This window comes from Haliotis rufescens, unplaced genomic scaffold (assembly GCF_023055435.1).
Source record: "Haliotis rufescens isolate VD_foot unplaced genomic scaffold, xgHalRufe1.0.p SCAF_17, whole genome shotgun sequence".
Lineage (NCBI taxonomy): Eukaryota > Metazoa > Mollusca > Gastropoda > Lepetellida > Haliotidae > Haliotis > Haliotis rufescens.
Window position 1 is genome coordinate 13,731,937 of NW_025963857.1, and position 26,646 is coordinate 13,758,582.

Below are 26,646 nucleotides of genomic sequence, written 5' to 3' on the forward strand. Positions count from 1 at the left end.
CTAAGAAAATATTCTTGTAATTCATATAAACGCAGCAAAGTGGTTAACTTCATTCTTGCCCGCGTGAATCAGCTGTCATGCTTTTCGGCATAATTAAATTATCCACAAAGATAACAAAGTAATGGGAGACGTTATAGAAGCATGTTGAACGATGAAATTCCTACAATCGTCACCACTCGGTACATCGTAAGGAGACTCGTCCCCCTCTTGATGGATGTTCACTTGTAACCACTCGCAATCCCTCGGCTTGTTCCGGAATGACGAGTTGGTAACGAGTCGATACATGTCAAATGCGAAAACACGACAAGGCAATTACAAGTGTTTTATTTTAGTTTATAGAATTAGAAAGAAAAATGTCCCAGGTACAAAAGTGTTATCACACTGAACATTATCAAGAGTCTCAATAGCGTCTGTGCTGTTGTGAAAATAGTCCTGTAAATAAAACCATTGTGAATGACGTCACACTGTTGCAGTTGAATATGAGTCATGAATAAAATAGGCAAACGTGCACTTTAAACGTGCATTTCAACACGTTTAACGGACAGAACTATAGGTTACTTTGCAAAATTAGAGAGAAATTGTATATCAACCATAACAGTGAAGTCTGAGAAATCACTCGAATCTGTTCAGTCCGGAAGTAGAATCAACAGATTCTCAGGATGTACACAACCAAGTAGCACACCAGATTTTCTTCATTCTTCGCTATTCTCAGTTGCTCTTTTGCAGGAAATGCACGACGGTCGGCTTTTCCAGAGTGAGACAGATGGTCACGCATTCGCGACTACTTGTGCTGTTCCGTTGCAAACGAAGACGGCTCGTTTACGTGGCGTTTCATGTTATTGACATGATTCCGCACGCATGCTTAACTATTAGTATAAAGTCATGTCTACTTGTATTGCAACACAGCTAGAGTAAAGTTAACGTGGATTTGTGTTTCTGATTTTACGTGCGCTTATCCCAGTTACCTTTCGTAATTTCTCGTTGAGAGATCAAAATGTTCATGTCACATCTTTCTTGAACTTTCTACCCAATTTGTCTCATATATCCTATAGTATGGATTTAGTCCGTGAAGTGTGTCTGTTACCCGCGTAGCGGACCCTCTGCTCTTGGTATTCTTCAATATAAATCATGGACTTTTCTCTTGATAAGATATAAAGGGGGACTTTTCTCTTGATAAAGTTAAGATTTAAAGGGGGGCTACTCTCCGCGGTCTGCTGCCGATGTTCTGCCCAGTTCGAGTCAATGGGTCATGCGTGAAACTAAGTCTGTATCTGTGTGATTATGCCAAGCATTAATTTGCGATAAATACCAAAAAATTAATCTGTTATGCAAACAGAATGGTGTTAGGGGGAGTGGAATCAAATTTGCTATGACTGGCAATTTGTCCGAGCCAAGTCCCCCTTTAGGTCTATAGCGTCAATAACACTCAATAAAGCTGTAAATCTTTTCTGAGATAAAATGATTTAAAACAGTCAGACTTTACGTGTAGGAACATGCCTCGGGTTGAGCTCTATCAATGAGAACCTAGCAGCGTACCACACTAGCAGATACCATGGAGGAACCTGGCATACAAGTACTTTGATAATGCTATCGTGCCGATATATTAATGTGAGACAGCTCATATAAAAATATATAGTTTAGATTCTGGCAAATGTTTCGAAATATGTAGATTTAGAGGGCCAAAGGGACTTTCATTATTTGTACACGTGTATATTAAGATTTCTTAATCTCAAGCCGCCGCTGACATTTTTCTTGTATTTTTGAAGTCAGATGGTTTGCGTATAAATGTCAAACTAAGCCCGACAAATAATGTAAAAAATAGATATTATATCAGTTAATACTTTATAAAGTACATAATGTTAAGCAATGCACACCGTTATACACTGTAAATATTCAACGCTGAAAAAGATGTTTAATAAATTACACAATCTTATGTAGTGCCAATGTTCTCATATTCGATAATAAATCATATGCTGCTGTTTACGGTCTGAAACGATTCTGTTTATCCAATTTTATAAAAACACAAAGGCTTGGAGACGTCTAGTGCTGTGTAGACTCTTGGCAAGGTCAATACGTTATAACAATACGTACAATTAATAACGCCGCGAACATAATATATTTGAGTAAATTTGAGCATAATGTGAATACTTCGATAGAAATTATCGCTGAGGTTATGTTACTGCAAAGAGAACTACACTATTCCAGGGGTGCTTGGGGCACACTTGCCACGTTCCATTATGCATTTGAATCACATAATCTTCTCACCAAAAATATTCTTTTCTCAAAGACTTGAATGAGGAGAACACTGCAAAACATTTCTATAATGTCGTCTGTAGTCTGTGTCACAGACTCTAGAGAATAAAATTTAAAAAATCAATAATATCCCACTCAAGCCAAGAAAGATTTGGCAAGTCTAGATAGCCTAAGTAAATTAAGCATTTGGTCGTTTAACGCCTACCGAACGTTGCGTTATTGTCATGGACAGTGCGCAATGCGTCATATGTCCTCTCTTTTCATCATGAGATTATGCAGCCCAAACGGCAATAAATATTAGAGAGGAAAAGCATATTGTCACTTGCTCTAATACCACTAAGCTATGGAATGTGGAAGCGGAACCGATTGTACATCTATCACATGTAATTGTCAATATGGTCGCTCTAAGTGAGTTTGATGCCGTAGGATCCTCTGACATCACCGAGCTGGTCGGACTCCAGACCAAAGCTCGCCTCCCTCTTCTTCTGGGCTCGGGGGAAGAACGTGGGGGACATCTTGATCGTCTTCCTCCAGGTCTGTCCAGGAGAGATGTCTCTGAAAAGCAGCATGCGTCAGCGAGTCAGTAAGTTGGTCAGTATGAGTATTTATTACCTACGAGTGCAAACATATCGGGGTTCATAAAAATCGTATGTGCCCTAGGGTCATATCACGTCACGAGGCAACAGTGTATTGTTTCCGTCATCCAGACGCCTTTTTGTTGACGTCATTCGAATCTTGGGACGTGAGGTCGGAATGACGTCACACTAGAAACGACGTCAATAGCTGAAGATTGTTGACGGCATTCGACAATTGTGGTTCCGCTGGTTCCGCTGCTGTTGCGATTTGCTGTCCTTATAGGTAACCATTTAAATTTGATGAAAGCATCTTCTTCGGTATTAAATAGAACATAATAATCCTCTATGTTCTATCAGCGTGGGCGAGTCAGTGAGTGGGTCAATGTGAGTAAAGCAGTCAGGTAGTTAATGTGGGTCAGTGAGTGGGTCAAAGTAAGTCGTTCAGTCAGTTAGAGTGAGTCGGTTTATGTGAATCAGTCAATTGGAGTCAGTGAGTGAGTTGGTCAATGTGAGTGAGCCAGTGAGTGAGTGGGTCAATGTGAGTGAATCAGTCAGTCAATGTGGGTCAGTGAGTGAGTCAATGTAAGTCGTTCAGGCAGCGTGAGTCAGCCAATGTGAATCAGTCAGTGCGTCGGTCAATGTGAGTCCGTCAGTGAGTGGGTCAAGATCGTTCAGTCAATGTGAGTCAGTGACATATATATCGAAGACATAAAAAATTATGGAATCTGGGCCTGTCAAACCAGTGGCTGAACGCATGAGCAACGCCGAACGCCATCTTGGCACGATGACATGCAACCAGGCAAGTCACAGAGGCTGACCCTTATTGTAATCGGCTGTTACTACAAGCTAGAAGTATTTGGTACTCATTCCGACCCAGAACCCCACAAAAGAAATGGTAAGTAAGTATTCAAAACAAAGTAAGTATCACTTACCCTATCTTGATGTTGTCCGTGAAGGGAGCCACCACCTTCATGTTGCCGTCAATCTCCACCTCACAGTTTGGCATCAGGACGGGGAGAGGGTTGGTGAACGAGATTTCCACCTGTACTGTCTCCCCGGCTTTAGCAGTGGAGGGACCCTACGTAACACACAACATGTGACAGTAAGTATATATATGGACGGGAGAGTTCCACCTGTACTGTCTCCCCGGCTTTAGCAGTGGAGGGACCCTACGTAACACACAACATGTGACAGTAAGTATATATATGGACGGGAGAGTTCCACTTGTACTGTCTCCCCGGCTTTAGCAGTGGAGGGACCCTACGTAACACACAACATGTGACAGTAAGTATATATATGGACAGGAGAGTTCCACCTGTACTGTCTCCCCGGCTTTAGCAGTGGAGGGACCCTACGTAACACACAACATGTGACAGTAAGTATATATATGGACGGGAGAGTTCCACCTCTACTGTCTCCCCGGCTTTAGCAGTGGAGGGACCCTACATAACACACAACATGTGACAGTAAGTATATATATGGACGGAAGAGTTCCACCTGTACTGTCTCCCCGGCTTTAGCAGTGGAGGGACCCTTCATAACACACAACATGTGACAGTAAGTATATATATGGACGGGAGAGTTCCACCTGTACTGTCTCCCCGGCTTTAGCAGTGGAGGGACCCTACATAACACACACCATGTGACAGTAAGTATATATATGGACGGGAGAGTTCCACCTGTACTGTCTCCCCGGCTTTAGCAGTGGAGGGACCCTACATAACACACACCACGTGACAGTAAGTATATATATGGACGGGAGAGTTCCACCTGTACTGTCTCCCCGGCTTTAGCAGTGGAGGGACCCTACATAACACACACCATGTGACAGTAAGTATATATATGGACGGGAGAGTTCCACCTCTACTGTCTCCCCGGCTTTAGCAGTGGAGGGACCCTACATAACACACACCATGTGACAGTAAGTATATATATGGACGGAAGAGTTCCACCTGTACTGTCTCCCCGGCTTTAGCAGTGGAGGGACCCTACGTAACCCACAACATGTGACAGTAAGTATATATATGGACGGGAGAGTTCCACCTCTACTGTCTCCCCGACTTTAACAGTGGAGGGACCCTACATAACACACAACATGTGACAGTAAGTATATATATGGACGGGAGAGTTCCACCTGTACTGTCTCCCCGGCTTTAGCAGTGGAGGGACCCTACATAACACACAACATGTGACAGTAAGTATATATATGGACGGGAGAGTTCCACCTGTACTGTCTCCCCGGCTTTAGCAGTGGAGGGACCCTACGTAACCCACAACATGTGACAGTAAGTATATATATGGACGGGAGAGTTCCACCTCTACTGTCTCCCCGACTTTAACAGTGGAGGGACCCTACATAACACACAACATGTGACAGTAAGTATATATATGGACGGGAGAGTTCCACCTGTACTGTCTCCCCGGCTTTAGCAGTGGAGGGACCCTACATAACACACACCATGTGACAGTAAGTATATATATGGACGGGAGAGTTCCACCTGTACTGTCTCCCGGGCTTTAGCAGTGGAGGGACCCTACATAACACACACCACGTGACAGTAAGTATATATATGGACGGGAGAGTTCCACCTGTACTGTCTCCCCGGCTTTAGCAGTGGAGGGACCCTACATAACACAGAAAGTGTGACAGTAAGTATATATATGGACGGAAGAGTTCCACCTGTACTGTCTCCCCGGCTTTAGCAGTGGAGGGACCCTACATAACACACAACATGTGACAGTAAGTATATATATGGACGGGAGAGTTCCACCTGTACTGTCTCCCCGGCTTTAGCAGTGGAGGGACCCTATATAACACACAACATGTGACAGTAAGTATATATATGGACGGGAGAGTTCCACCTCTACTGTCTCACCGGCTTTAGCAGTGGAGGGACCCTACATAACACACACCATGTGACAGTAAGTATATATATGGACGGACGAGTTCCACCTCTACTGTCTCCCCGGCTTTAGCAGTGGAGGGACCCTACATAACACACACCACGTGACAGTAAGTATATATATATGGACGGGAGATTTCCACCTGTACTGTCTCCCCGGGTTTAGCAGTTGAGGGACCCTACATAACACACACCACGTGACAGTAAGTATATATATATGGACGGGAGATTTCCACCTGTACTGTCTCCCCGGGTTTAGCAATCGAGGGACCCTACATAACACAACATGTGACAGTAAGTATATATATGGACGGGAGAGTTCCACCTCTACTGTCTCCCCGGCTTTAGCAGTGGAGGGACCCTACATAACACACAACATGTGACAGTAAGTATATGTATAGACGGGAGATTTCCACCTCAACTGTTTTCCCGATCTTAGCAGTGGATGGACCCTACAAAACACATAACGTGTGACAGTAGATTCATGTATGACTTGCATATTTTCAGTTAAAGACGTGGGTAGCGCTGTGTCACCTTATCCTGCCACTCATTCAAAACCCACCTTTATGACAAGGTCAGGTCGGCGCAGCTGGACGTTGTACTGTTGTATGACGAGATTTCCGGTGTCCTTGACCTTCGCGTGAGCCTTGATCTGGAAGTTAAAGCCTTCCTTCGGGCGCATCATTGCCTGCTCGGGTGTCACACTCAAGCTGAAGGAGCGACCTAAAACACAACACAAATTTACTAACCTGGGGGGCGGTCGGGCAGCCTAGTGGTTAAAGCGTTCCCTCGTCACGCCGAAGACCCGGGTTCGATTCCCGACATGGGTACAATGTTTGAAGCCTATTTCTGGTGTCCCGCGCCGTGATATTGCTTGAATATTGCTAAAAGCAGCGTAAAACCATACTCACTCACTCACTTACTCTACTAACCTGGGCCCCCGTGCACAAACTGATCTTAGCGCTACAGTTATTGTAAACCCTAATTATCGCAATTGTGGACTACTCTCTCCTGCCTCTGCACGGTCTACGGCTTGTGTCTCATATGACTACATTGTATCTATTCTCTCCCACGTGTAATTACTCAGTACAGTCGACGATATGTGTCCGATATGACTACAATGTTGGACTTACTCTCTCCTACATATCTCATCATAGTCTACATGTGTCTCCTTTGACTACAATGTTGTACTACTCTCTCCTACCTCCAATATCTCAGTATGTGTCTCATATGACTACAATGGTACATTTATTCTCTCCTACATCCAATGTCTCAGTATAGTCTACCTGTGTCTCCTATGACTACAATGTTGTACCTACTTTGTCCTGCTTGCAACGTCTCCGTGTGTTCAGACTGGGCCACCATCCCCGTCATGACGCCGTTGTAGGTCTTGTACGAGATGTCGATAGTCAGGGTAACTGTGCGGACGACATCGCTGAGGTTGCGAGCGTGTATCTTTACCGAGAAGCCGTTTCCCACCAGGGTGTCGATATTGTCCATACTCAAGCCAATGTCCTAAGGTCAGAAATTGAAAAATATCCCAAATTCTAAAACGTTCATTATGCAAGAATGAAAAAAATTGTCAGGTTTTGTATGGATTAAGACACTTGCAATACCTTAAGAATAAATCCTTGTCGACTTTACTTTCAAATATTTGTAAAATGTATTTTTTAAAACGTTTATGCAAAGCAGTATAAATTTAGAATAAAAAACAACACATGCTCTTCAATTGTAGTAATAGATGAAACAGTGCGAGGGATTCCAAGAACACAGATTCAACCTAGGTCCTGTATGTATGAACGGACCCATCAAGCTTTCCCACTGCACCATGTGTCACAATAACAATATGTATCAACGTCCCAGACATCAAACACGAGCACTATAAGCTGTAACATTCACGCGCTGACCTCTGACGCCGGCAGCGCATCCTCATCCTCATCCTCAACTAAGTTGTCCTTTCTGAACATGGCCTGGGCCTGTCGGAGCACACCCCGTGCTTTAGCAGAACCTACGAGCAGAGAAGTAACTCAGAAATAAAGACATCAGCCGTTCAGCCTTGCCTTAGGGCCAGGGCCCAGTTCCACAAAGCGATCTCAACGCTAAGGTGAGCATAATCCCCATACTTTAACATAGGCTGGCGATAATCGCAGTGCTAAGATCGCTTTGTGTAACGGGGCCCTGGGCCCTATTCCACAAAGCGATCTTAGTGCTACGTTGATCGTAAGCCTATGGTAAAGTATGGGAGTTACGACCAGCTTAGCACTAAGTGCTAAGATCGCTTTGTGTAACTTGGCCCTGGTCTGGTTTGTTCCAGGTGTAAGTGCTTAGCAACAAGACATTCTACGACTTCACACTGGTGTCCTCTCCAGCTTTTCGTTTTGTTTGTTTGTTTGTTTGTTTGTTGTTTAACGTCACACGCAGCAATATTCCAGCATTATGGCGGCGATCTGTAAATTATCGAGTCTGGACCAGACAATCCAGTGATTGGCATCCTGAGCATTGATCTATGCAATTGGGATACCTTACATTCATCAACTAAGTCAGCGAGCCTGACCACCCGATCTCGTTAGTCGCCTCTTACAACAAGCATGGGTTGCTGAAGATGAAATTCTGACCGGGATCTACACGGGTGCATTCCACCAAAAGTTATGTGATTTTTGCCATCGGGTGTTGATGTACACTGAGTGGGTGAGTTTAGTTTTACCCCCTTTGACAAGTATTTCAGTTTAATTACAGTTGGCGCAAATTAAATCGTAAGACATTTGACATTTACCACTTTGATGAAACCACAATGAAACTGTACCACTGGTATCAATCAATCTACGTTTTGGGGATAAGGCCTCGGAGTTTTCTATTTGTGTGAGTGTCTAGCATTCATGACCCTTGTGCATACACATCATAAATGTGGTACTTAATAATGAGAAAAACGCACACATAATGCCACAGTACTGTAGTTAGTTGCAGCATTAGGTAGGGGTATACTACCCTCGGGGTGAGCGTAGGGTTTTAACCTGGGGTCAGGGGCAGCGAGCCTAACCTCGGGGTGAGTGTAGTGCTTTTACCTGGGGTCAGGGGCAGTGAGCCTACATTCAGAGTGAGCGTAGTGCTTTTACCTGGGGTCAGGGGCAGTGAGCCTACATTCAGGATGAGCGTAGTGCTTTTACCAGGGGTCAGGGGCAGCGAGCCTACATTCAGGATGAGCGTAGTGTTTTTACCTGGGGTCAGGGGCAGTGAGCCTACATTCAGGATGAGCGTAGTGTTTTTACCAGGGGTCAGGGGCAGCGAGCCTACATTCAGGATGAGCGTAGTGCTTTTACCTGGGGTCAGCTGCAGTGAGCCTACATTCAGGATGAGCGTAGTGTTTTTACCAGGGGTCAGGGGCAGCGAGCCTATCCTCAGGGTGAGTGTAGTGCTTTTACCTGGGGTCAGGGGCAGCGAGCCTATATTCACAGTGAGCATAGTGCTTTTACCTGGGGTCCGGGGCAGCGAGCCTTCATTCAGGCTGAGTGTAGTGTTTTTACCAGGGGTCAGGGGCAGCGAGCCTACCTTCAGGATGAGCGTAGTGTTTGTACCTGGGGTCAGGGGCAGCGAGCCTACCCTCGGGGTGAGCGTAGTGTTTTTACCTGGGGTCAGGGGCAGCGAGCCTACCTTCAGGGTGAGCGTAGTGTTTTTACCTGGGGTCAGGGGCAGCGAGCCTACCCTCGGGGTGAGCGTAGTGTTTTTACCTGGGGTCAGGGGCAGCGATCCTACCCTCGGGGTGAGTGTAGTGTTTTTACCTGGGGTCAGGGGCAGCGAGCCTACCCTCAGGTTTGAGTGTAGTGTTTTCCCCTTGGGTCAGGGGCAGCGAGCCTACCCTCAGGTTGAGCGTAGCGTTTTTACCGTGGGTCAGGGGAAGCGAGCCTACCTTGAGGTTACCTGTAGTGCTTTAAACAGGCTTTTGAAGCCTACCTTCAGGGTGTTTGTACTGGCCAGTCAGGTCCAGTCGCTGCAGCCCAACCAGTGACTCATGATTTGGTTCGTGGGTGCTGATGTTCTTGCCGATACTTCAGTTTAATTACAGTTGGCGCAAATTAAATCGTAAGACATTTGACATTTACCACTTTGATGAAACCACAATGAAACTGTACCACTGGTATCAATCAATCTACGTTTTGGGGATAAGGCCTCGGAGTTTTCTATTTGTGTGAGTGTCTAGCATTCATGACCCTTGTGCATACACATCATAAATGTGGTACTTAATAATGAGAAAAACGCACACATAATGCCACAGTACTGTAGTTAGTTGCAGCATTAGGTAGGGGTATACTACCCTCGGGGTGAGCGTAGGGTTTTAACCTGGGGTCAGGGGCAGCGAGCCTAACCTCGGGGTGAGTGTAGTGCTTTTACCTGGGGTCAGGGGCAGTGAGCCTACATTCAGAGTGAGCGTAGTGCTTTTACCTGGGGTCAGGGGCAGTGAGCCTACATTCAGGATGAGCGTAGTGCTTTTACCAGGGGTCAGGGGCAGCGAGCCTACATTCAGGATGAGCGTAGTGTTTTTACCTGGGGTCAGGGGCAGTGAGCCTACATTCAGGATGAGCGTAGTGTTTTTACCAGGGGTCAGGGGCAGCGAGCCTACATTCAGGATGAGCGTAGTGCTTTTACCTGGGGTCAGCTGCAGTGAGCCTACATTCAGGATGAGCGTAGTGTTTTTACCAGGGGTCAGGGGCAGCGAGCCTATCCTCAGGGTGAGTGTAGTGCTTTTACCTGGGGTCAGGGGCAGCGAGCCTATATTCACAGTGAGCATAGTGCTTTTACCTGGGGTCCGGGGCAGCGAGCCTTCATTCAGGCTGAGTGTAGTGTTTTTACCAGGGGTCAGGGGCAGCGAGCCTACCTTCAGGATGAGCGTAGTGTTTGTACCTGGGGTCAGGGGCAGCGAGCCTACCCTCGGGGTGAGCGTAGTGTTTTTACCTGGGGTCAGGGGCAGCGAGCCTACCTTCAGGGTGAGCGTAGTGTTTTTACCTGGGGTCAGGGGCAGCGAGCCTACCCTCGGGGTGAGCGTAGTGTTTTTACCTGGGGTCAGGGGCAGCGATCCTACCCTCGGGGTGAGTGTAGTGTTTTTACCTGGGGTCAGGGGCAGCGAGCCTACCCTCAGGTTTGAGTGTAGTGTTTTCCCCTTGGGTCAGGGGCAGCGAGCCTACCCTCAGGTTGAGCGTAGCGTTTTTACCGTGGGTCAGGGGAAGCGAGCCTACCTTGAGGTTACCTGTAGTGCTTTAAACAGGCTTTTGAAGCCTACCTTCAGGGTGTTTGTACTGGCCAGTCAGGTCCAGTCGCTGCAGCCCAACCAGTGACTCATGATTTGGTTCGTGGGTGCTGATGTTCTTGCCGATACTGCGAAGACATGCAGAATAATTCAAATACGGAAATTGAAAGCCTTTGTTTTCTCGAGCTTTATAACGTACATAGCTAAGTCCCGTTTCACAAAGCGATCGTAGCGAGGAACAACTATGACTGCAGCGCCACTATCACTTTGTGATACGGGGCCCTGCGGGATCGTAGCATTTCGTGATGATTTGATTCTAGTAAACAGATGATGGGTTTTAATGTTCAGTTGATACAATACATATGGGCGTATGCTAGTCGAGTCCCCATGCTATTCAGGGACCTTTACTGGACAGGGTCTGTGCTGGTCGAGTTCTCATGCCAGTCAGGGAGGGACCTTTGCTAGTCGAGATCCTATGCTAGTCAATGATCTATGCAAGATGGAGGCCTGTGTTTGGGATTGCCTAAAAGTCGGGCCAAGAAAAGTCGGGCCGGGCCGGGCCAGCGGGTAATACTAAAAGTGGATTGCAGAATAATAAAACGAAACGTGCATATCTAGGCAGATCTCAAATGTCCAGAAACGGATAGTTTTGCTCATTTAATTGAGTTTGAATCAAAATGTATCTTCAGCAATGTAATAAACTGATAATTATAGCTACATACCGAGAGTTCATACCGAAAAGTCAGTGTCTTGACTGTGTCTTTACTTTGATGAGAAGGTTTCACACCGACCTTAACGTGCAGGGGTGTGATGTCCTTGGCAGGAATTCGAAATGACAGTGTTTTGACTACTCTTCTTTCATTAATTAACGTGTTTGGCATACCTAATTAACCTTTACTCATTTATGTTAAACCAACACAGGATGTTTTCTGCAAGTGGATATTCGCGAATGTCATAGGACTGACACGACACGTGTTAATAACTGTCAAAGCGCTTCTAAAATTACATCACATACTTACATCTATAGACTAATTATAATATCATATCTACCTATATAACACTTTAGTGTCTCATATTGCAGTAGCAAACACGGTGCTCAAAAGTGAAGCCCTTTTCCCTCTACATTCTCTCTATCAGAAGTGTTTGGCTTGTGTTGGGTCCGACTTGGCCCGGGCTGTCAAAATCATCTTAAACCTCACAGATGTATCATGAAATGGATTCACATCTATAGATTAGTATTATATCCACCTATATACCACTTTATAGTGTCTCAGATCGCTGTAATTAAAGAAAACAAGGTGCTCAAAGTAAAACCCTTTTCCCTCTACATTCTCAACATAGTCTCTATCAGAAGTGTTTGGCCTGTATTGGGTCCGACTTGGCCCGGGCTGTCAAAATCAACTTTAAACACAAATATGTATCTTCAAATGTGTTTACATCTATAGATTAGTGTTATATCTACCTATATACCACTTTATAATGTCACGGTACATCGTATTTTAAAAAAAAACAAGGTGCTCAAAGTAAAGCCCTTTTTCCTCTACATTCTCAACATAGTCTTTATCAGAAATGTTTGGCCTGTATTGGGTCCGACTTGGCCCGGGCTGTCAAAATCAACTTTAAACACAAATATGTATCTTCAAATGTGTTTACATCTTTTGATTAGTGTTATATCTACCTATATACCACTTTATAATGTCACGGTACATCGTATTTAAAGAAAACAAGGTGCTCAAAGTAAAGCCCTTTTCCCTCTACATTCTCAACATAGTCTCTATCAGAAGTGTTTGGCCTGTATTGGGTCCGACTTGGCCCGGGCTGTCAAAATCAACTTTAAACACAAATATGTATCTTCAAATGTGTTTACATCTATAGATTAGTGTTATATCTACCTATATACCACTTTATATTGTCACGGTACATCGTATTTAAAGAAAACAAGGTGCTCAAAGTGAAGCCCTTTTCCCTTTACATTCTCAACATAGTCTCTATCAGAAGTGTTTGGCCTGTATTGGGTCCGACTTGGCCCGGGCTGTCAAAATCAACTTTAAACACAAATATGTATCTTCAAATGTGTTTACATCTATAGATTAGTGTTATATCTACCTATATACCACTTTATAATGTCACGGTACATCGTATTTAAAGAAAACAAGGGGCTCAAAGTGAAGCCCTTTTCCCTTTACATTCTCAACATAGTCTCTAAATGTTTGGCTAGTGTTCGGTCCGACTTGGCCTGGGCGGTCAAAATCAACTTTAAACACACATACGTATCTTCAAATGTGTTTAAACACACTGATGTATCTTCAAATGTGTTTACATCTATAGATTAGTGTTATATCTACCTATATACCACTTCATAATGTCACGGTACATCGTATTTAAAGAAAACAAGGGGCTCAAAGTGAAGCATTTTCACTGTATTTTCTTAAGAAAATCTATGTCATAAGTGTTCGGTCCGACTTGGCCCGGGCTGTCAAAATCAACTTAAACCTCACAGATCTATCTTTAAATGTGTTTACATCTATAGACTAGTGTTATATCTACCTAAATACCACTTTATAGTGTCTCAGAACGCTGTACTTAAAGAAAACAAGGTACTCAAAGTGAAGCCCTTTTCCCTCTACATTCTCAACATAGTCTCTATCAGAAGTGTTTGGCTTGTGTTGGGTCCGACTTTGCCCGGGCGGTCAAAATCAACTTTAAACACACAGACGTATCTTCAAATGTGTTTACATCTATAGATTAGTGGATTAGTGTTATATCTACCTATATACTACTTTATAATGTCACGGTACATCGTATTTAAAGAAAACAAGGGGCTCAAAGTGAAGCATTTCTAATGTATTTTCTTAAGAAAATCTATGTCAGAAGTGTTCGGTCCGACTTGGCCCGGGCTGTCAAAATCAACTTAAACCTCACAGATGTATCATCAAATGGATTCACATCTTTAGATAAGTATTATATCCACCTAAATACCACTTTATAGTGCCTCAGATCGCTGTAATTAAAGAAAACAAGGTACTCAAAGTGAAGCCCTTTTCCCTCTACATTCTCAACATACTCTCTATCAGAAGTGTTTGGCTTGTGTTGGGTCCGACTTGGCCCGGGCGGTCAAAATCAACTTTAAACACACCAGATGTATCTTCAAATGTGTTTACATCTTTGGATTAGTGTTATATCTACCTATATACCACTTTATAGTGTCTCAGAACGCTGTACTTAAAGAAAACAAGGTACTCAAAGTGAAGCCCTTTTCCCTCTACATTCTCAACATACTCTCTATCAGAAGTGTTTGGCTTGTGTTGGGTCCGACTTGGCCCGGGCGGTCAAAATCAACTTTAAACACACCAGATGTATCTTCAAATGTGTTTACATCTTTGGATTAGTGTTATATCTACCTATATACCACTTTATAATGTCACAGTTTATCGCATTTAAAGAAAACAAGGGGCTCAAAGTGTAGCCCTTTTCCCTTTACATTCTCAACATAGTCTCTATCAGAAGTGTTTGGCTTGTGTTGGGTCCGACTTGGCCCGGGCTGTCAAAATCAACTTTAAACACACCAGATGTATCTTCAAATGTGTTTACATCTTTGGATTAGTGTTATATCTACCTATATACCACTTTATAATGTCACGGTACATCGTATTTAAAGAAAACAAGGGGCTCAAAGTGAAGCATTTTTACTGTATTTTCTTAAGAAAATCTATGTCAGAAGTGTTCGGTCCGACTTGGCCCGGGCTGTCAAAATCAACTTTAAACACACAGATCTATCTTCAAATGTGTTTACATCCATAGATGAGTGTTATATCTACCTATGTACCACTTTATAATGTCACAGTTTATCGCATTTAAAGAAAACCATGAGTTCAAAGTGAAGCCCTTTTTCCTCTACATTCTCAACATGACTAGTATTATATCTACCTATATAACACTTAATAATGTTGCACGATAACTCAAAGAAAACTGGTCTGTTAAAGTCGAGCACTTTCACTGTATCTTCTCAAGAAAATTTCACCAAATGTGTTGGAGTGAAGTATACTCTTTAAAGTGAAGCCCTTTTTTCATGGTATGTGTCTGGTCGGAAAATCCCTTGCTTTTACCTAATCCGTCGTGGGTTTTTTCAAGGATCATACTCACAGGGTAACACTTGGAGAAGGTAAGGTGAGACACTTTGCATTTCAGGATAAACCTCTCCCTCAACCCTGCTTAATGCTTCTATTTTCTATGAGTGTGTTTAGGAAAACAAGATTATCTGAGACAGTTGTAATCTGCCATACCGCGAGAATACGTGCTGCATCTCCGAGCAGCTCGTTCTGTGAAAACACACATCTCCTGAACCTGACTTGGACCACTCAGTATTATTGTCGTGATGGTTAAAAGACGCCATAAATGAAAGTTCTCTATATATCTAGCAACTTTTTTATATAAGCAACTCAGGGTATGCCCTAAAACTCAATAAGCGCTCATCTATAAATTATCATGGACTTGCTTTTACTACAGTGGAACGCAAATGGCCTTAAGAGCCACGGCAATGAACTGACTGCACTCGTCAAAAAAAAGGTGATCAAGCCTCATGTCATTCTAATACAGGAGACTAAACTCAGTGAAAAAGCCAAATTCACACTACCTGGGTATACCCAATATAGAAAAGACAGAAAAAGACTTATGCCAGGCAACAAGGGAGGAGGACTAATCACCCTTGTCCACGACAGCTGTACCTCCAAAAATATTGAAGCAAACGTAGGGAACCTTGAAACCCAAGTTATCTCCCTAAAACTGGCAAATGCCAACGAATTACGCATAGCTAACATATATCACAGGGTTACCCATGAAACGAACATGGAAGAGCTAACAAGACTAGCTCAAATAGTAGGCAAAAATGGGATAATCCTTGGTGACTTTGATGCCCACAGCCCTCTTTGGGAAGACAGGAATGATTCATGCAAATACGGCAAAATGGTAGAGAAATGGGTTGAGGACGACAATCTCATAACTCTGAACAACGGCAGTCACACACGTTATGACCAAGTCCACAACACGTGGAGTTCAATTGATCTCACAATTGCCACCAAAAACCTCGCCTCACATTGCCAATGGCAAGTCCATGACGACACTTGGGGAAGCGATCACCTTCCTATACTCACCTACATAGGTAGCCCACCACAATTAGAGGAACAGCCCAATCCTCAGCGCACATGGGACTATGCAAAGGCTGACTGGCCTAAATTCAGGAAGGAATGTGTATCATTCAAGTCCTCAGAAATTGCCTCGGATGATCCTGATCTTTTTTGCCAAAATCTCACCTCAGCAATTATTGCCGCAGCTGAAAAATCAATTCCAAAAAAAGACCACAAAACTGGCAAAACGCCTGTACCATGGTGGAACAGGGAAATAGCAAAAGCTAGGAGAGTGAGAAAGAAAGCCCTAAATAGGTCAAAAAGGGATAAATCAGCCTTTGCCCAAGTCCGAGCAGCCAGGACGAAAGTAAGACAACTCATAGACGATTCTAAAAAAGAGTCATGGCAGACCTTCTGCAAATCCCTTAATGAGAAAACAAATGCTAAAACAGTCTGGAGCAAAATACACGCAATCAGGGGTAAGCGTAAACCCACAAAAATTCCCAAGTTAGCCAACGCCCATACAGTCAACGAAAAAGCCAACATTCTAGCTGAGCACTTCTCATCTGTCAGCAGCAACACAAATTGCAGCGAAGAATTCAAACAGGCAAAAATGCTTATGCCTAAGATCTCAAAACGGCCGCAAAGCAAGCATCTGGTATACAATATACCATTTACTGTGACAGAGTTTGATGATGCGATACAACATAGAAAAGGCACAGCACCTGGTCTTGACACAACCAGCTACGAGATATTGAAAAACCTACCTGATCAAACCAAAGGCTTACTCACTGAGTTGTATAACACGATATGGTCAAAAGGAGAAGTCCCAAAAGCATGGAAACATGCTGCGGTTATCCCGCTGCTAAAGCAAGTGAAAGACGAAGCCCTACCAAACTCTTATCGACCGATCTCACTCACCACAAACATGTGCAAAGCCATGGAAGCCATGGTTACAAAAAGGCTCATGCATCATCTTGAAACTGGCAACCACATAAAACCTGACCAAAGTGGCTTCAGGAAGGGACACTCGTGTCTAGATCATATTCTAAGACTGGAAAATGAAATAAAAAAAGCCCAATTAAACAGACAATACCTAGCCGCAGTATTTCTGGACTTCAGCAAAGCCTTCGACATGGTATGGCATGACGGACTCCTCTCAAAACTATCACAAAATGGAGTTGAAGGGAACATGGCAAACTTCATAGACAGCTTCCTGCAAGACAGGTCGCTTTCAGTTAAAATAGGGAACAATCGATCGGATCCTATGGCACTGGACAATGGCACGCCACAAGGCAGCATTATGAGCCCAACCCTGTTTAATATCATGATCAATGATCTTTTTGACCATGTCAACTCTCCTACCCAAACTTCTAAGTTCGCTGATGACGGAGCAATATGGGTAAAGCACAGAGATATCTCACAAATCAGACAAAAACTCCAGTCAGCCCTGGACGGAGTAGATCAATGGTGCAATAAACGGGGATTCACCCTTTCAAGTGAAAAAACTGTTGGAGTTCTATTTAAACGCCGGGGGAAAGATGCTATGATACCCCGTGTCTCCATAAAAGGCAAACCTATCAAATTCGAAAAATCTGCAATATTTCTTGGAGTTATCCTTGATCAACACCTCACTTGGCGCAAGCATATAGAATATGTGGAAAACAGATGTCAAAAAGACCTGAACGTATTACGGGCAATTTCAGGCACATCTTGGGGCACATCGAGGGACACTCAGCTGGACCTCTACAAAGCTCTTATCAGATCAAAAATTGACTATGGTTGTGAGGCTTTTCACTCAGCATCAAATACTGTCTTGAGGCGACTAGACAGAATACAATACAAAGCCCTAATACTGGCCACAGGCGCAGCGACAGGCACCTCACTAGAAGCACTACAAGTAGAAACGGGAGAACTCCCATTGAAACTAAGACGAGAGCAGGCAATATTATCGTTCTGGGGACGAACATCAAACCCTTTGGTTAAAAAGATATGGCAAGACAAAAACGCTCGAGATGAGGCCCTAGCTCGAAAAAACCCCTCACTAAAGCCATCTGGGATATTAGTACGTGAACTCATTCGAAGTCACAATTGCGATGACATTCAGCCTCCAGAAAGTCAATACAAAGGGTTACACCCTCCCTGGACTTTACAAACTCCCAAAGTTGACACTGCTTTAACATCAGAAGTCACTAAAAGAGAAAACCCAACCCTACTACGATCAGTAGCTATCACTCAAATTCAAACTATCTGGGACAGCTGGGCCCATATATACACTGATGGATCCAAGAATCCTATCAACAACAGTGCTGGTTACGGGATCCATATCCACAGCTCCAAACCCCAAGCACATTCAGTTCGCTTGCCCGATGGTCAGTCAGTATTCACGGCTGAATTGGAGGCAATTCATCATGCACTCAAACTCATACCGGAACTCCCGGAAGCAAAGGCAGTCATCCTATCAGACTCGCTAAGTGCACTTCAGGCCATCAGTGGAAGAAACTCAAACTCCAGGCCAAACACAGTCAACAATATTCTAAACGAATATACAAAACTATCGGACCAAGGGCAACAGGTGGAGCTGTGTTGGATCCCCTCTCACATAGATATTCATGGAAATGAAAAAGCAGACTCACTGGCGAAGCTAGCTCTAGACAAAGCGGATATACAGCCTATTCCCTTTAGTAAACTAGAGAAAAAAAGCAAAATCAAAGCCTCCATAGCAAAAAGATGGCAAACCCAATGGGACGCAAGTAAGATCGGCAGATGGCTATACAAAATTCAACCCAAGGTCCAGCAAAAGCCAAACTCATACTCAAATGAAAGGAAAATTGAAACTGCTATCTCACGCCTCAGACTTGGTCACAAAAAGCACTATGACAAGGTTTGTTCATCTTGCAATCAGGCTGAAACCATTGACCACCTGTTACTAGAATGTCAAGACCATGCCCCAGCCCGGGCTAGGTTAAAACAAGAATTGCAGTTAGATCCGCTATCTGTCATAGATCTCCTAAAGCCAAGAGATGCAATAGCGAAGGCCAAACTAACTCTATTTCTGAGAGATGGACAGCTGCTCGAACGTATATGAAACAGAGCAGCCAAGGATAAAAATGAAATCATATCAATATAAGAAAATAGAAATCATATCAATGCAAAAACAGAAATTATGTCACAATAGATATGTGAACCCTTCTCACACACAGGAGTCCCAAAGAGGGACAGGTCAGCCGAAATTGCCTAGGCAGAAGGCGACCTCTTAAACACCTAATGCAACAACAACAACATAAGCAACTCGATTTTTTTTTTTTTATGGATGGAGAATTTTTGGTTTGGTTAGCCAACCACTAACCAAACCAAAAATTCTCCATCCATCAAAAAAAATCGACAGAGTAATCACTAAACTCCAAACAGGACACACCAACCTAAATAACCACCTAAAAAAAAAAACACTACAGGTAACTGCCCACACTGCAAACAACCAGAAACCCCAGAACAGCACTCATCCATTGCACACACTACCTAATACATCGGACCGCATTACAAACCACCCTCAATCTAAACAAGGCTCTCACTCTAGAAGCAATACTAAACCCACAAAATAAACTAGAAAACTTCAAGGCCTTAGGCGTATTCTTAATAAAAACGGAACTAATAAAACGCATCTAAAAACACAATAACCTACCAAATCAAAATCACATAAACAAACAAACATCCACCATACCCAGCTCCCTTAGTTCTCCTCCCCAACCCCATCGGCATCTATTCCAAATCTCAAAATTCCCAAATTCTATATAAGCAGCCCCTAAACCCCCCTCTTGGGTTGCACAGACCACTTTCGCCCCTTTCGGAAACATTAAATGGCCTGGCCGGGCCCGTGTGCGAAATACGCATCAGTCGGAAAGCGCACGTTAAATCTCCAAAGTAAGTAAGTAAGTAAGTATAAGCAACCCCTAAAGCCCCCTCTTGGGTTGCACACACCACTTTCGCACCTTTCGGAAACACATTAAATGGCCTGGCCGGGCCCGTGTGCGAAATACGCATCAGTCGGAAAGCGCACGTTAAATCTCCAAAGTAAGTAAGTAAGTAACTTTGTTTTTACTGTCGTGATGTTTAAGATTATTAACCACTCGGGACAAGTCGATCCGACAGGTTGAATGATACGCAGGATGCAAAAGGAGGTAAGCGCAAGTACGGTACAGAAACTGAAGTAAGTTGGACTCTCTTAGTTTTCTGTATGCTTACACATAATCACGTCATACTGGATTTAATTTAGTTTCTTATTCTAATACTGCTAATCTTTGTCAGTGGCCAGTGAAAGTATCACAAGGGAAAATTCCAATATATACAAAATATACAATTTGTATATATGGTATATCCAAAAATATACAATTTTGTATATATGGTATATCCAAAAATATACAATTTTGTATATATGGATAGATTTTACCACTGCTTTACTCAGTTCCTTTTTACTGGATTCTCACAATATGTGGTTGATATTGAAAATATTACTTATAATACCGGACAGTATTATTGCATGTGACAAATATACTTTAAAACTATGTTCATTATGACAACTATATTTGGAGTGTTATGAAATAATTGGCATTTATTCATGTTGACAGCATTTTACATAATAAAGAAATAGAAGATTTCAGCAGACTTTTGTAACTGTTAGATATATAATACGTCCGCCTACTGTTTACAAATAAGATGATCTATACATACAAGTAGTTCAGAGTAGTTTTAAACAGTGACGGTAAAATAAATGTATCGTGAATAGTGGCAAGTATGAATATATATAATTTAATATATATGTTTCTGTTATGTCATGGTATGTTGATTCTGAATCTAAAATATTGCTTGATATTGTTTTCCAAACAGTTGTATGCACTGTCCATCGTGATACTTCTACTTAAGTATATAAAAAAGGATGTTTGTTTAGACATGCGTTCATTGTAAACAACGGCGTGTTTTCGTTTGCTGGTTAGCTTTTACAGGTCAAAAGCAAAGTTAATCGCATTACTTTCGTGACGCATTTTAGGCCTGTCATACAGTTCCTGAAACAAATATATCCAATACAGCCGATGCAAGTCAATCATATTTGGCAAGACTAGATTACTGCAGTTATATATTTTATCAATATAATCAAACAATTGTTTTTATTTTTGTTAAATATGTTCATTTCAGAAACTAGATGTTAGTCTAGCCAGCGGTCTAAACTCGCATTAATTTGGTTACACGTTTCATGATTTACAGTATTCGTGAAGAATATGTAACAATTAGCCACAATTAGAGCCTTTGGTAGGAGTAGAGGGAATGATAAGCATAGACTTGCTAAGTATTTTACGATATTCATGATAGCTCAAAAGAAACTTTGATTTATGTTTGTAGTACACCCCAGAAAGAGGGATAACACAAGTGATATATTAAGATGACATACAACTTATACATACTTACGTGTATAAACTACTATCAAACAGTGAGGATAACAGGTGTTTGCATAGAGGTGAGCGTATCCTGCACCACCGGTGGAACAAACACACGCAAAGGCAAGTTAGTTGTTAAACCCGATTAGCACAAGTCAAAACAGAGAATTTCATCGGACATAACTCCATTTGCTACTTCTGTGGTAGTCACCAATCAACCCATTTATACTTCCAAAAATAGCTTTAACCCTTTTAAAACTTTTGAGAAATTCAACAGTATGGGTTTGGTCTGACAAAGCAAGAAGCACAAATGGGGCATGTTTCGGCCAATGATTAGAGTATTCTTGCAAGTCTAAGGGTCCAACAGGAGTTATTTCTGCGACATGCTATTTCAAAACCCAAAATTCAGAGGGATATATATGAAAAGAAAAATTGAAATAATACAAATATAAATTCCTTCCAGGTGAAGGCTAACACTTGAAATCAAATTAACAAAGCAGATTTTAGTCAATGACACATGTCTTGGGGTAGAAGTTCATCTCTGTCACCATGCTATGGTATTTCTGGAAAGGAAAGTTAAATTACAAAGTTGTAATATACGTGAAAGGCTTAATGTTGCTGATTAAGCGCAAAGATATAAACTCTAACTGACTGCTCAGTAACATTCATGTAATATTAGTAATATTCAAATAAGTGTACTTGTTCTAGGCGTGTGTGATGTGGATACATATATCTAAGCGTATAGAAGAAACGTCAACAAACTTGTAACTATGTATAAAATAATAAATAAGCCATGTCCTTCATATGTAACTGATCTTATACCACCAGCTGTATCACAGAAGGTCAGTTATAATCTCAGAAACCGCCATGATTTTGTAGTTCCATTTGCACGGACATCTACGTTTAAAAGGTCTTATATTATAGATACATTAGGCCAATGGAATAATCTATCATCAGGAATCAGGGATAGTCCGTCAATATCATATTTTAAAGCTGTCGCATCTGAGCAGCCTACATCACCACCTATGCACTATAATTGCGGTGAGAGATCTACAACCATATTGCACACTAGACTGAGACACAATTGTAGCACACTAAATTCCAACCTGTTTCGTGTTAATTATCTGATACTATTTCCTGTAAATGCGGAGCTCCTTGTGAAAATTCATTCCATTTCTTCGTCCAATGTACCTTATATGATGATATTAGGGAGACATTACTGACAGCTATCGATAATCTTGGAGGACAAAAAACTCTAAATAGTATTCTTTTTTGTGATCCAAACTTAGATGTTTTCCTGAATACAAAAATATTCTTGTCTGTACACAAATTTATAGAAACGACTAACAGATTCAGTAGCTAGCATATTATTGTTTCCAAACTGTTAATCATTAATATTGTTAAATCTATATACAACACTAACATGTATAATATTAGCATATGTATGAGATGCACACTGTCTTCACTTTCCAGCACATTGTACATATCCTTCATATGAGCACTGTATATAAATTTATATTGCGCACTATGTTTCCACAATGTGATGCTTCAACTGTAAATTGTTAATTTTCATTATGCAATATAATGTATAACTGTATATATGGAGAAGGTGGTAATAAGTGCTGCACTTGTGCCCAATCCCTTTGTCTTTTTGGACAATACAATATGTTTAATAATAATAATAATAATAATAATAATAAGCAACCAATGTATTATGATCAGGGTCCATTGGTATCCCTTCAGCAAGTGCGAATCAGGTCCTAACACGTCTGTTTTGTCATGTATCACGCGCTACACAGTCTAACCTCGCTTATCCGGACAATTGCTTTTTCTAAAATGTTGTCCGGATAAACGAGTTTCTGGATATCTGAATACCTTGTTATCTGACCAGAAGTCCTTCCCCTACCTCAATTCTACCGAGGCATATGTGAAATGAATGGCAAAAATATGATTTATGAAGGATCGACCAATTACTAATAAAATACATTGTGCTGTACAGACCTACGCAGCATGCCGTGACAGCGCACTGCATTATTGAAACGGCTGAAGAAATGCATTTGTAGCCTAGTTTAGACTATGCACTTGTTTTGTGTACAGATACGACGGCGAGGTTAAGGCAACCTGACACACATGAGCATTAATAGCCATGTTTACCTGTACTAGTTGAGAGCCAAGGTTGAAGTCATTTATGTGTGAAAAATGTTGTCGAGGCATCTGTACATCATCTTTGTCGAATTGCATTATTAAAGTACATCAAGATGAGACATCATATACATTCATATATATTTGTTGAGCACGAAACCTTGAAGTGTAGCCAGGACATTTCCAAGAAACTAAGGGCGGCCTTAGTAAGAAAATACAGTAAAAATGCTTTACTTTGAGCCCCTTGTTTTCTTTAAATACGATGTACCGTGACATAATAAAGTGGTATTTAGGTAGATATAATACTAATCTAAAGATGTGAATCCATTTGATGATACATCTGTGAGGTTTAAGTTGATTTTGACCGCCCGGGCCAAGTCGGACCCAACACAAGACAAATACTTCTGATAGAGACTATGTTGAGAATGTAAAGGGAAAAGGGCTTCACTTTGAGCCCCTTGTTTTCTTTAAGTACAGCGACCTGAGACACTATAAAGTGGTATTTAGGTTGATATAATACTAATCTAAAGATGTGAATCCATTTGATGATACATCTGTGAGGTTTAAGTTGATTTTGACAGCCCGGGCCAAGTCGGACCGAACACTTCTGACATAGATTTTCTTAAGAAAATACAGTAAAAATGCTTCACTTTGAGCACCTTGTTTTCTTTAAGTACAGTGATCTGAGACACTATAAAGTGGTATTTAGGTAGATATTATACTAGTTTATAGATGTGAATCCATTTGATGATACATATGTAAGTTTAAAGTTGATTTTGACAGCCCGGGCCAAGTCGGACCGAACACCTGTGTGACTGTTGAGAGTATAGGGAGAAGAGGTCAACTTTAACCAATGTGTCTGCTTTAAATACGACGATCAGTGACATTATAAAGTGGTATTTACTTGTATATTGAACGTTCCTATAAAAATAAACACTATGCTCACAGATGGAAATTTGTATCACGATAGCTAGAAGTATTTGATACGTTTCAAATCTTACTTCGTTTAACGATTGCTCTTTTACATGTTACCAAGATCAGCGACGCTTACACACTGCTCCACTTTCTGGTTGTCAAGCGATTTACTCCGAATTACTTATTTATGGTGCACTTTTTTGTTTGGTGATTGTTCATTAATGTCATGTGTGTATGTTGCATCAATTATATGTAGGTATGATCGCCGATAATGAAGTAATTAGCCAGTAACACTTTGGCCCGTCTTGGCCCGGCCCGGCCCGACTTTTAGGCAATGCCCCTGTGTTTATCAGGGACATATACATGACGGTGGCCTGATCTAGTCAAGGACATATACAGAACAGCCGACCAGTGCTAGTCAAGGACATATACAGAACAGCCGACCTGTGCTAGTCAAGGACATATACAGAACAGGCGGCCTGTGCTAGTCAAGGACATATACAGAACAGGCGGCCTGTGCTAGTCAAGGACATATACAGAACAGCCGACCAGTGCTAGTCAAGGACATATACTGAACAGGCGGCCTGTGCTAGTCAAGGACATATACAGAACAGCCGACCAGTGCTAGTCAAGGACATATACAGAACAGGCGGCCAATGCTAGTCAAGGACATATACAGAACAGCCGACCAGTGCTAGTCAAGGACATATACAGAACAGCCGACCAGTGCTAGTCAAGGACATATACAGAACAGCCGACCAGTGCTAGTCAAGGACATATACAGAACAGGCGGCCTGTGCTAGTCAAGGACATATACGGTCTGGAACCTATGCTATTCATATACATGTATACTGCATGCTATACTGTTGTTGGACATGGACTGACACATTTATTGGGGACTGGTGAGGACTTGTATCACGGGCAGTGTGCTGCTTGCCTGTTCCTGATCCGCGCCACCTGTTTGAGCTTCCGGGTCTCTGGGTCCTCTTCCCAGGTCACGCAGTCCGCATTGACCTCAGCGAACACGAAGGACGTGTCATGGCCGATGTAGATAAGCCCCTCCTTAATGGCCTCCACGGGAGCGGGGCCACAGCAAAACGTGCCTTTAACACATCAATCAGACAAGGCAGTGAGTGTTCAGGAAATATGTTCCCTCATTTTCCCAATGCAAGGGGTTAACTGACTTTAAATCCAGTTTCAACCCTTGCCTAACTAGGCTGGAGTTTCGTGGCACGATCGTAGCGCCACCAGTGGCTATTTCGGGTTTTGTCCCTTGTATGTCCCTCGTATTGACCAATCACGTTCCACCTTGAACACCTTGATTAAAAACATGTAAAGATTTGGAAAATATCCGCGCCCCAGTACATGTGTTTTGAAAATCCTGCAATAGACCTCAATTTGCACGGCAGTTTACGAGCTAGATGTCGGTTTCGTTACGCGATTCTGGTTGGACTATGCATAGACTCCAGCCAAAACATAACTCCATAATTCAAGCCTAGTTCAGCAAGGGTGGAAACTAAACTTTTAAAGTCAGTTAACTCCCTTGGCTCGGGAATATAATGTTCCCTAAGAACATAGTGAACACTTTAGGGGTTTGTCAAGTATCAATGGCTGTGTCAGCGTGTTCTCCTACCTTCACTAGCTTCCTGGGGCGTGGCATCAATAACCTGCCACCCGTCAAACTGTTTTCCAAGGTCAGGGCGACTCATCCAAACCTCGTTCCAGACATGAAAGTTCCTGGGACATGAAAATATTCTTTACTTAACGTAAATGGGTTAAAAAGTAAATAAAACACATTGTTTTTAAGGTTTTATTGTTTTATGCCGCAGTCATCTAGTGTATCACGGTTACATGTAAATAAGCACGATGATAGGCTATCACTGAGCCTGTAAATACCATTCCTGTGACAAGCATGGAGTACTGGATATGCTTACCCATCCATAAGCCCATATTCCTGCTACCCGATATTTATGCACCCACCATTTATTTCAATTCTGTGGGATAGTTTATCTTAAATAATTTGGAATATTCTTTTCCAGGCAAAAAGAATAAAAACTATAAGATGTC

The 26,646-nt window shown here is 42.3% G+C and overlaps 1 protein-coding gene across 1 annotated transcript in view; it reads right to left on the bottom strand.

Moving 5' to 3' along the window:
* Positions 1-308: 308 nt before the first annotated feature.
* LOC124140845 (protein-glutamine gamma-glutamyltransferase K-like) overlaps positions 309-26,646 on the bottom strand; it is a 39,040-nt gene continuing 12,702 nt past the window's right edge. Inside the window, exons 10-17 of the mRNA XM_048397598.1 lie at positions 26,213-26,316; positions 25,517-25,682; positions 11,004-11,098; positions 7,639-7,739; positions 7,051-7,246; positions 6,294-6,454; positions 3,761-3,906; positions 309-2,808 (exon numbers count right to left, since the gene is read on the bottom strand). Of these exons, the coding sequence (XP_048253555.1) occupies positions 2,658-2,808; positions 3,761-3,906; positions 6,294-6,454; positions 7,051-7,246; positions 7,639-7,739; positions 11,004-11,098; positions 25,517-25,682; positions 26,213-26,316 (1,120 nt within the window). The 3' untranslated portion in view covers positions 309-2,657. The remainder of the gene's footprint in view (positions 2,809-3,760; positions 3,907-6,293; positions 6,455-7,050; positions 7,247-7,638; positions 7,740-11,003; positions 11,099-25,516; positions 25,683-26,212; positions 26,317-26,646) is intronic.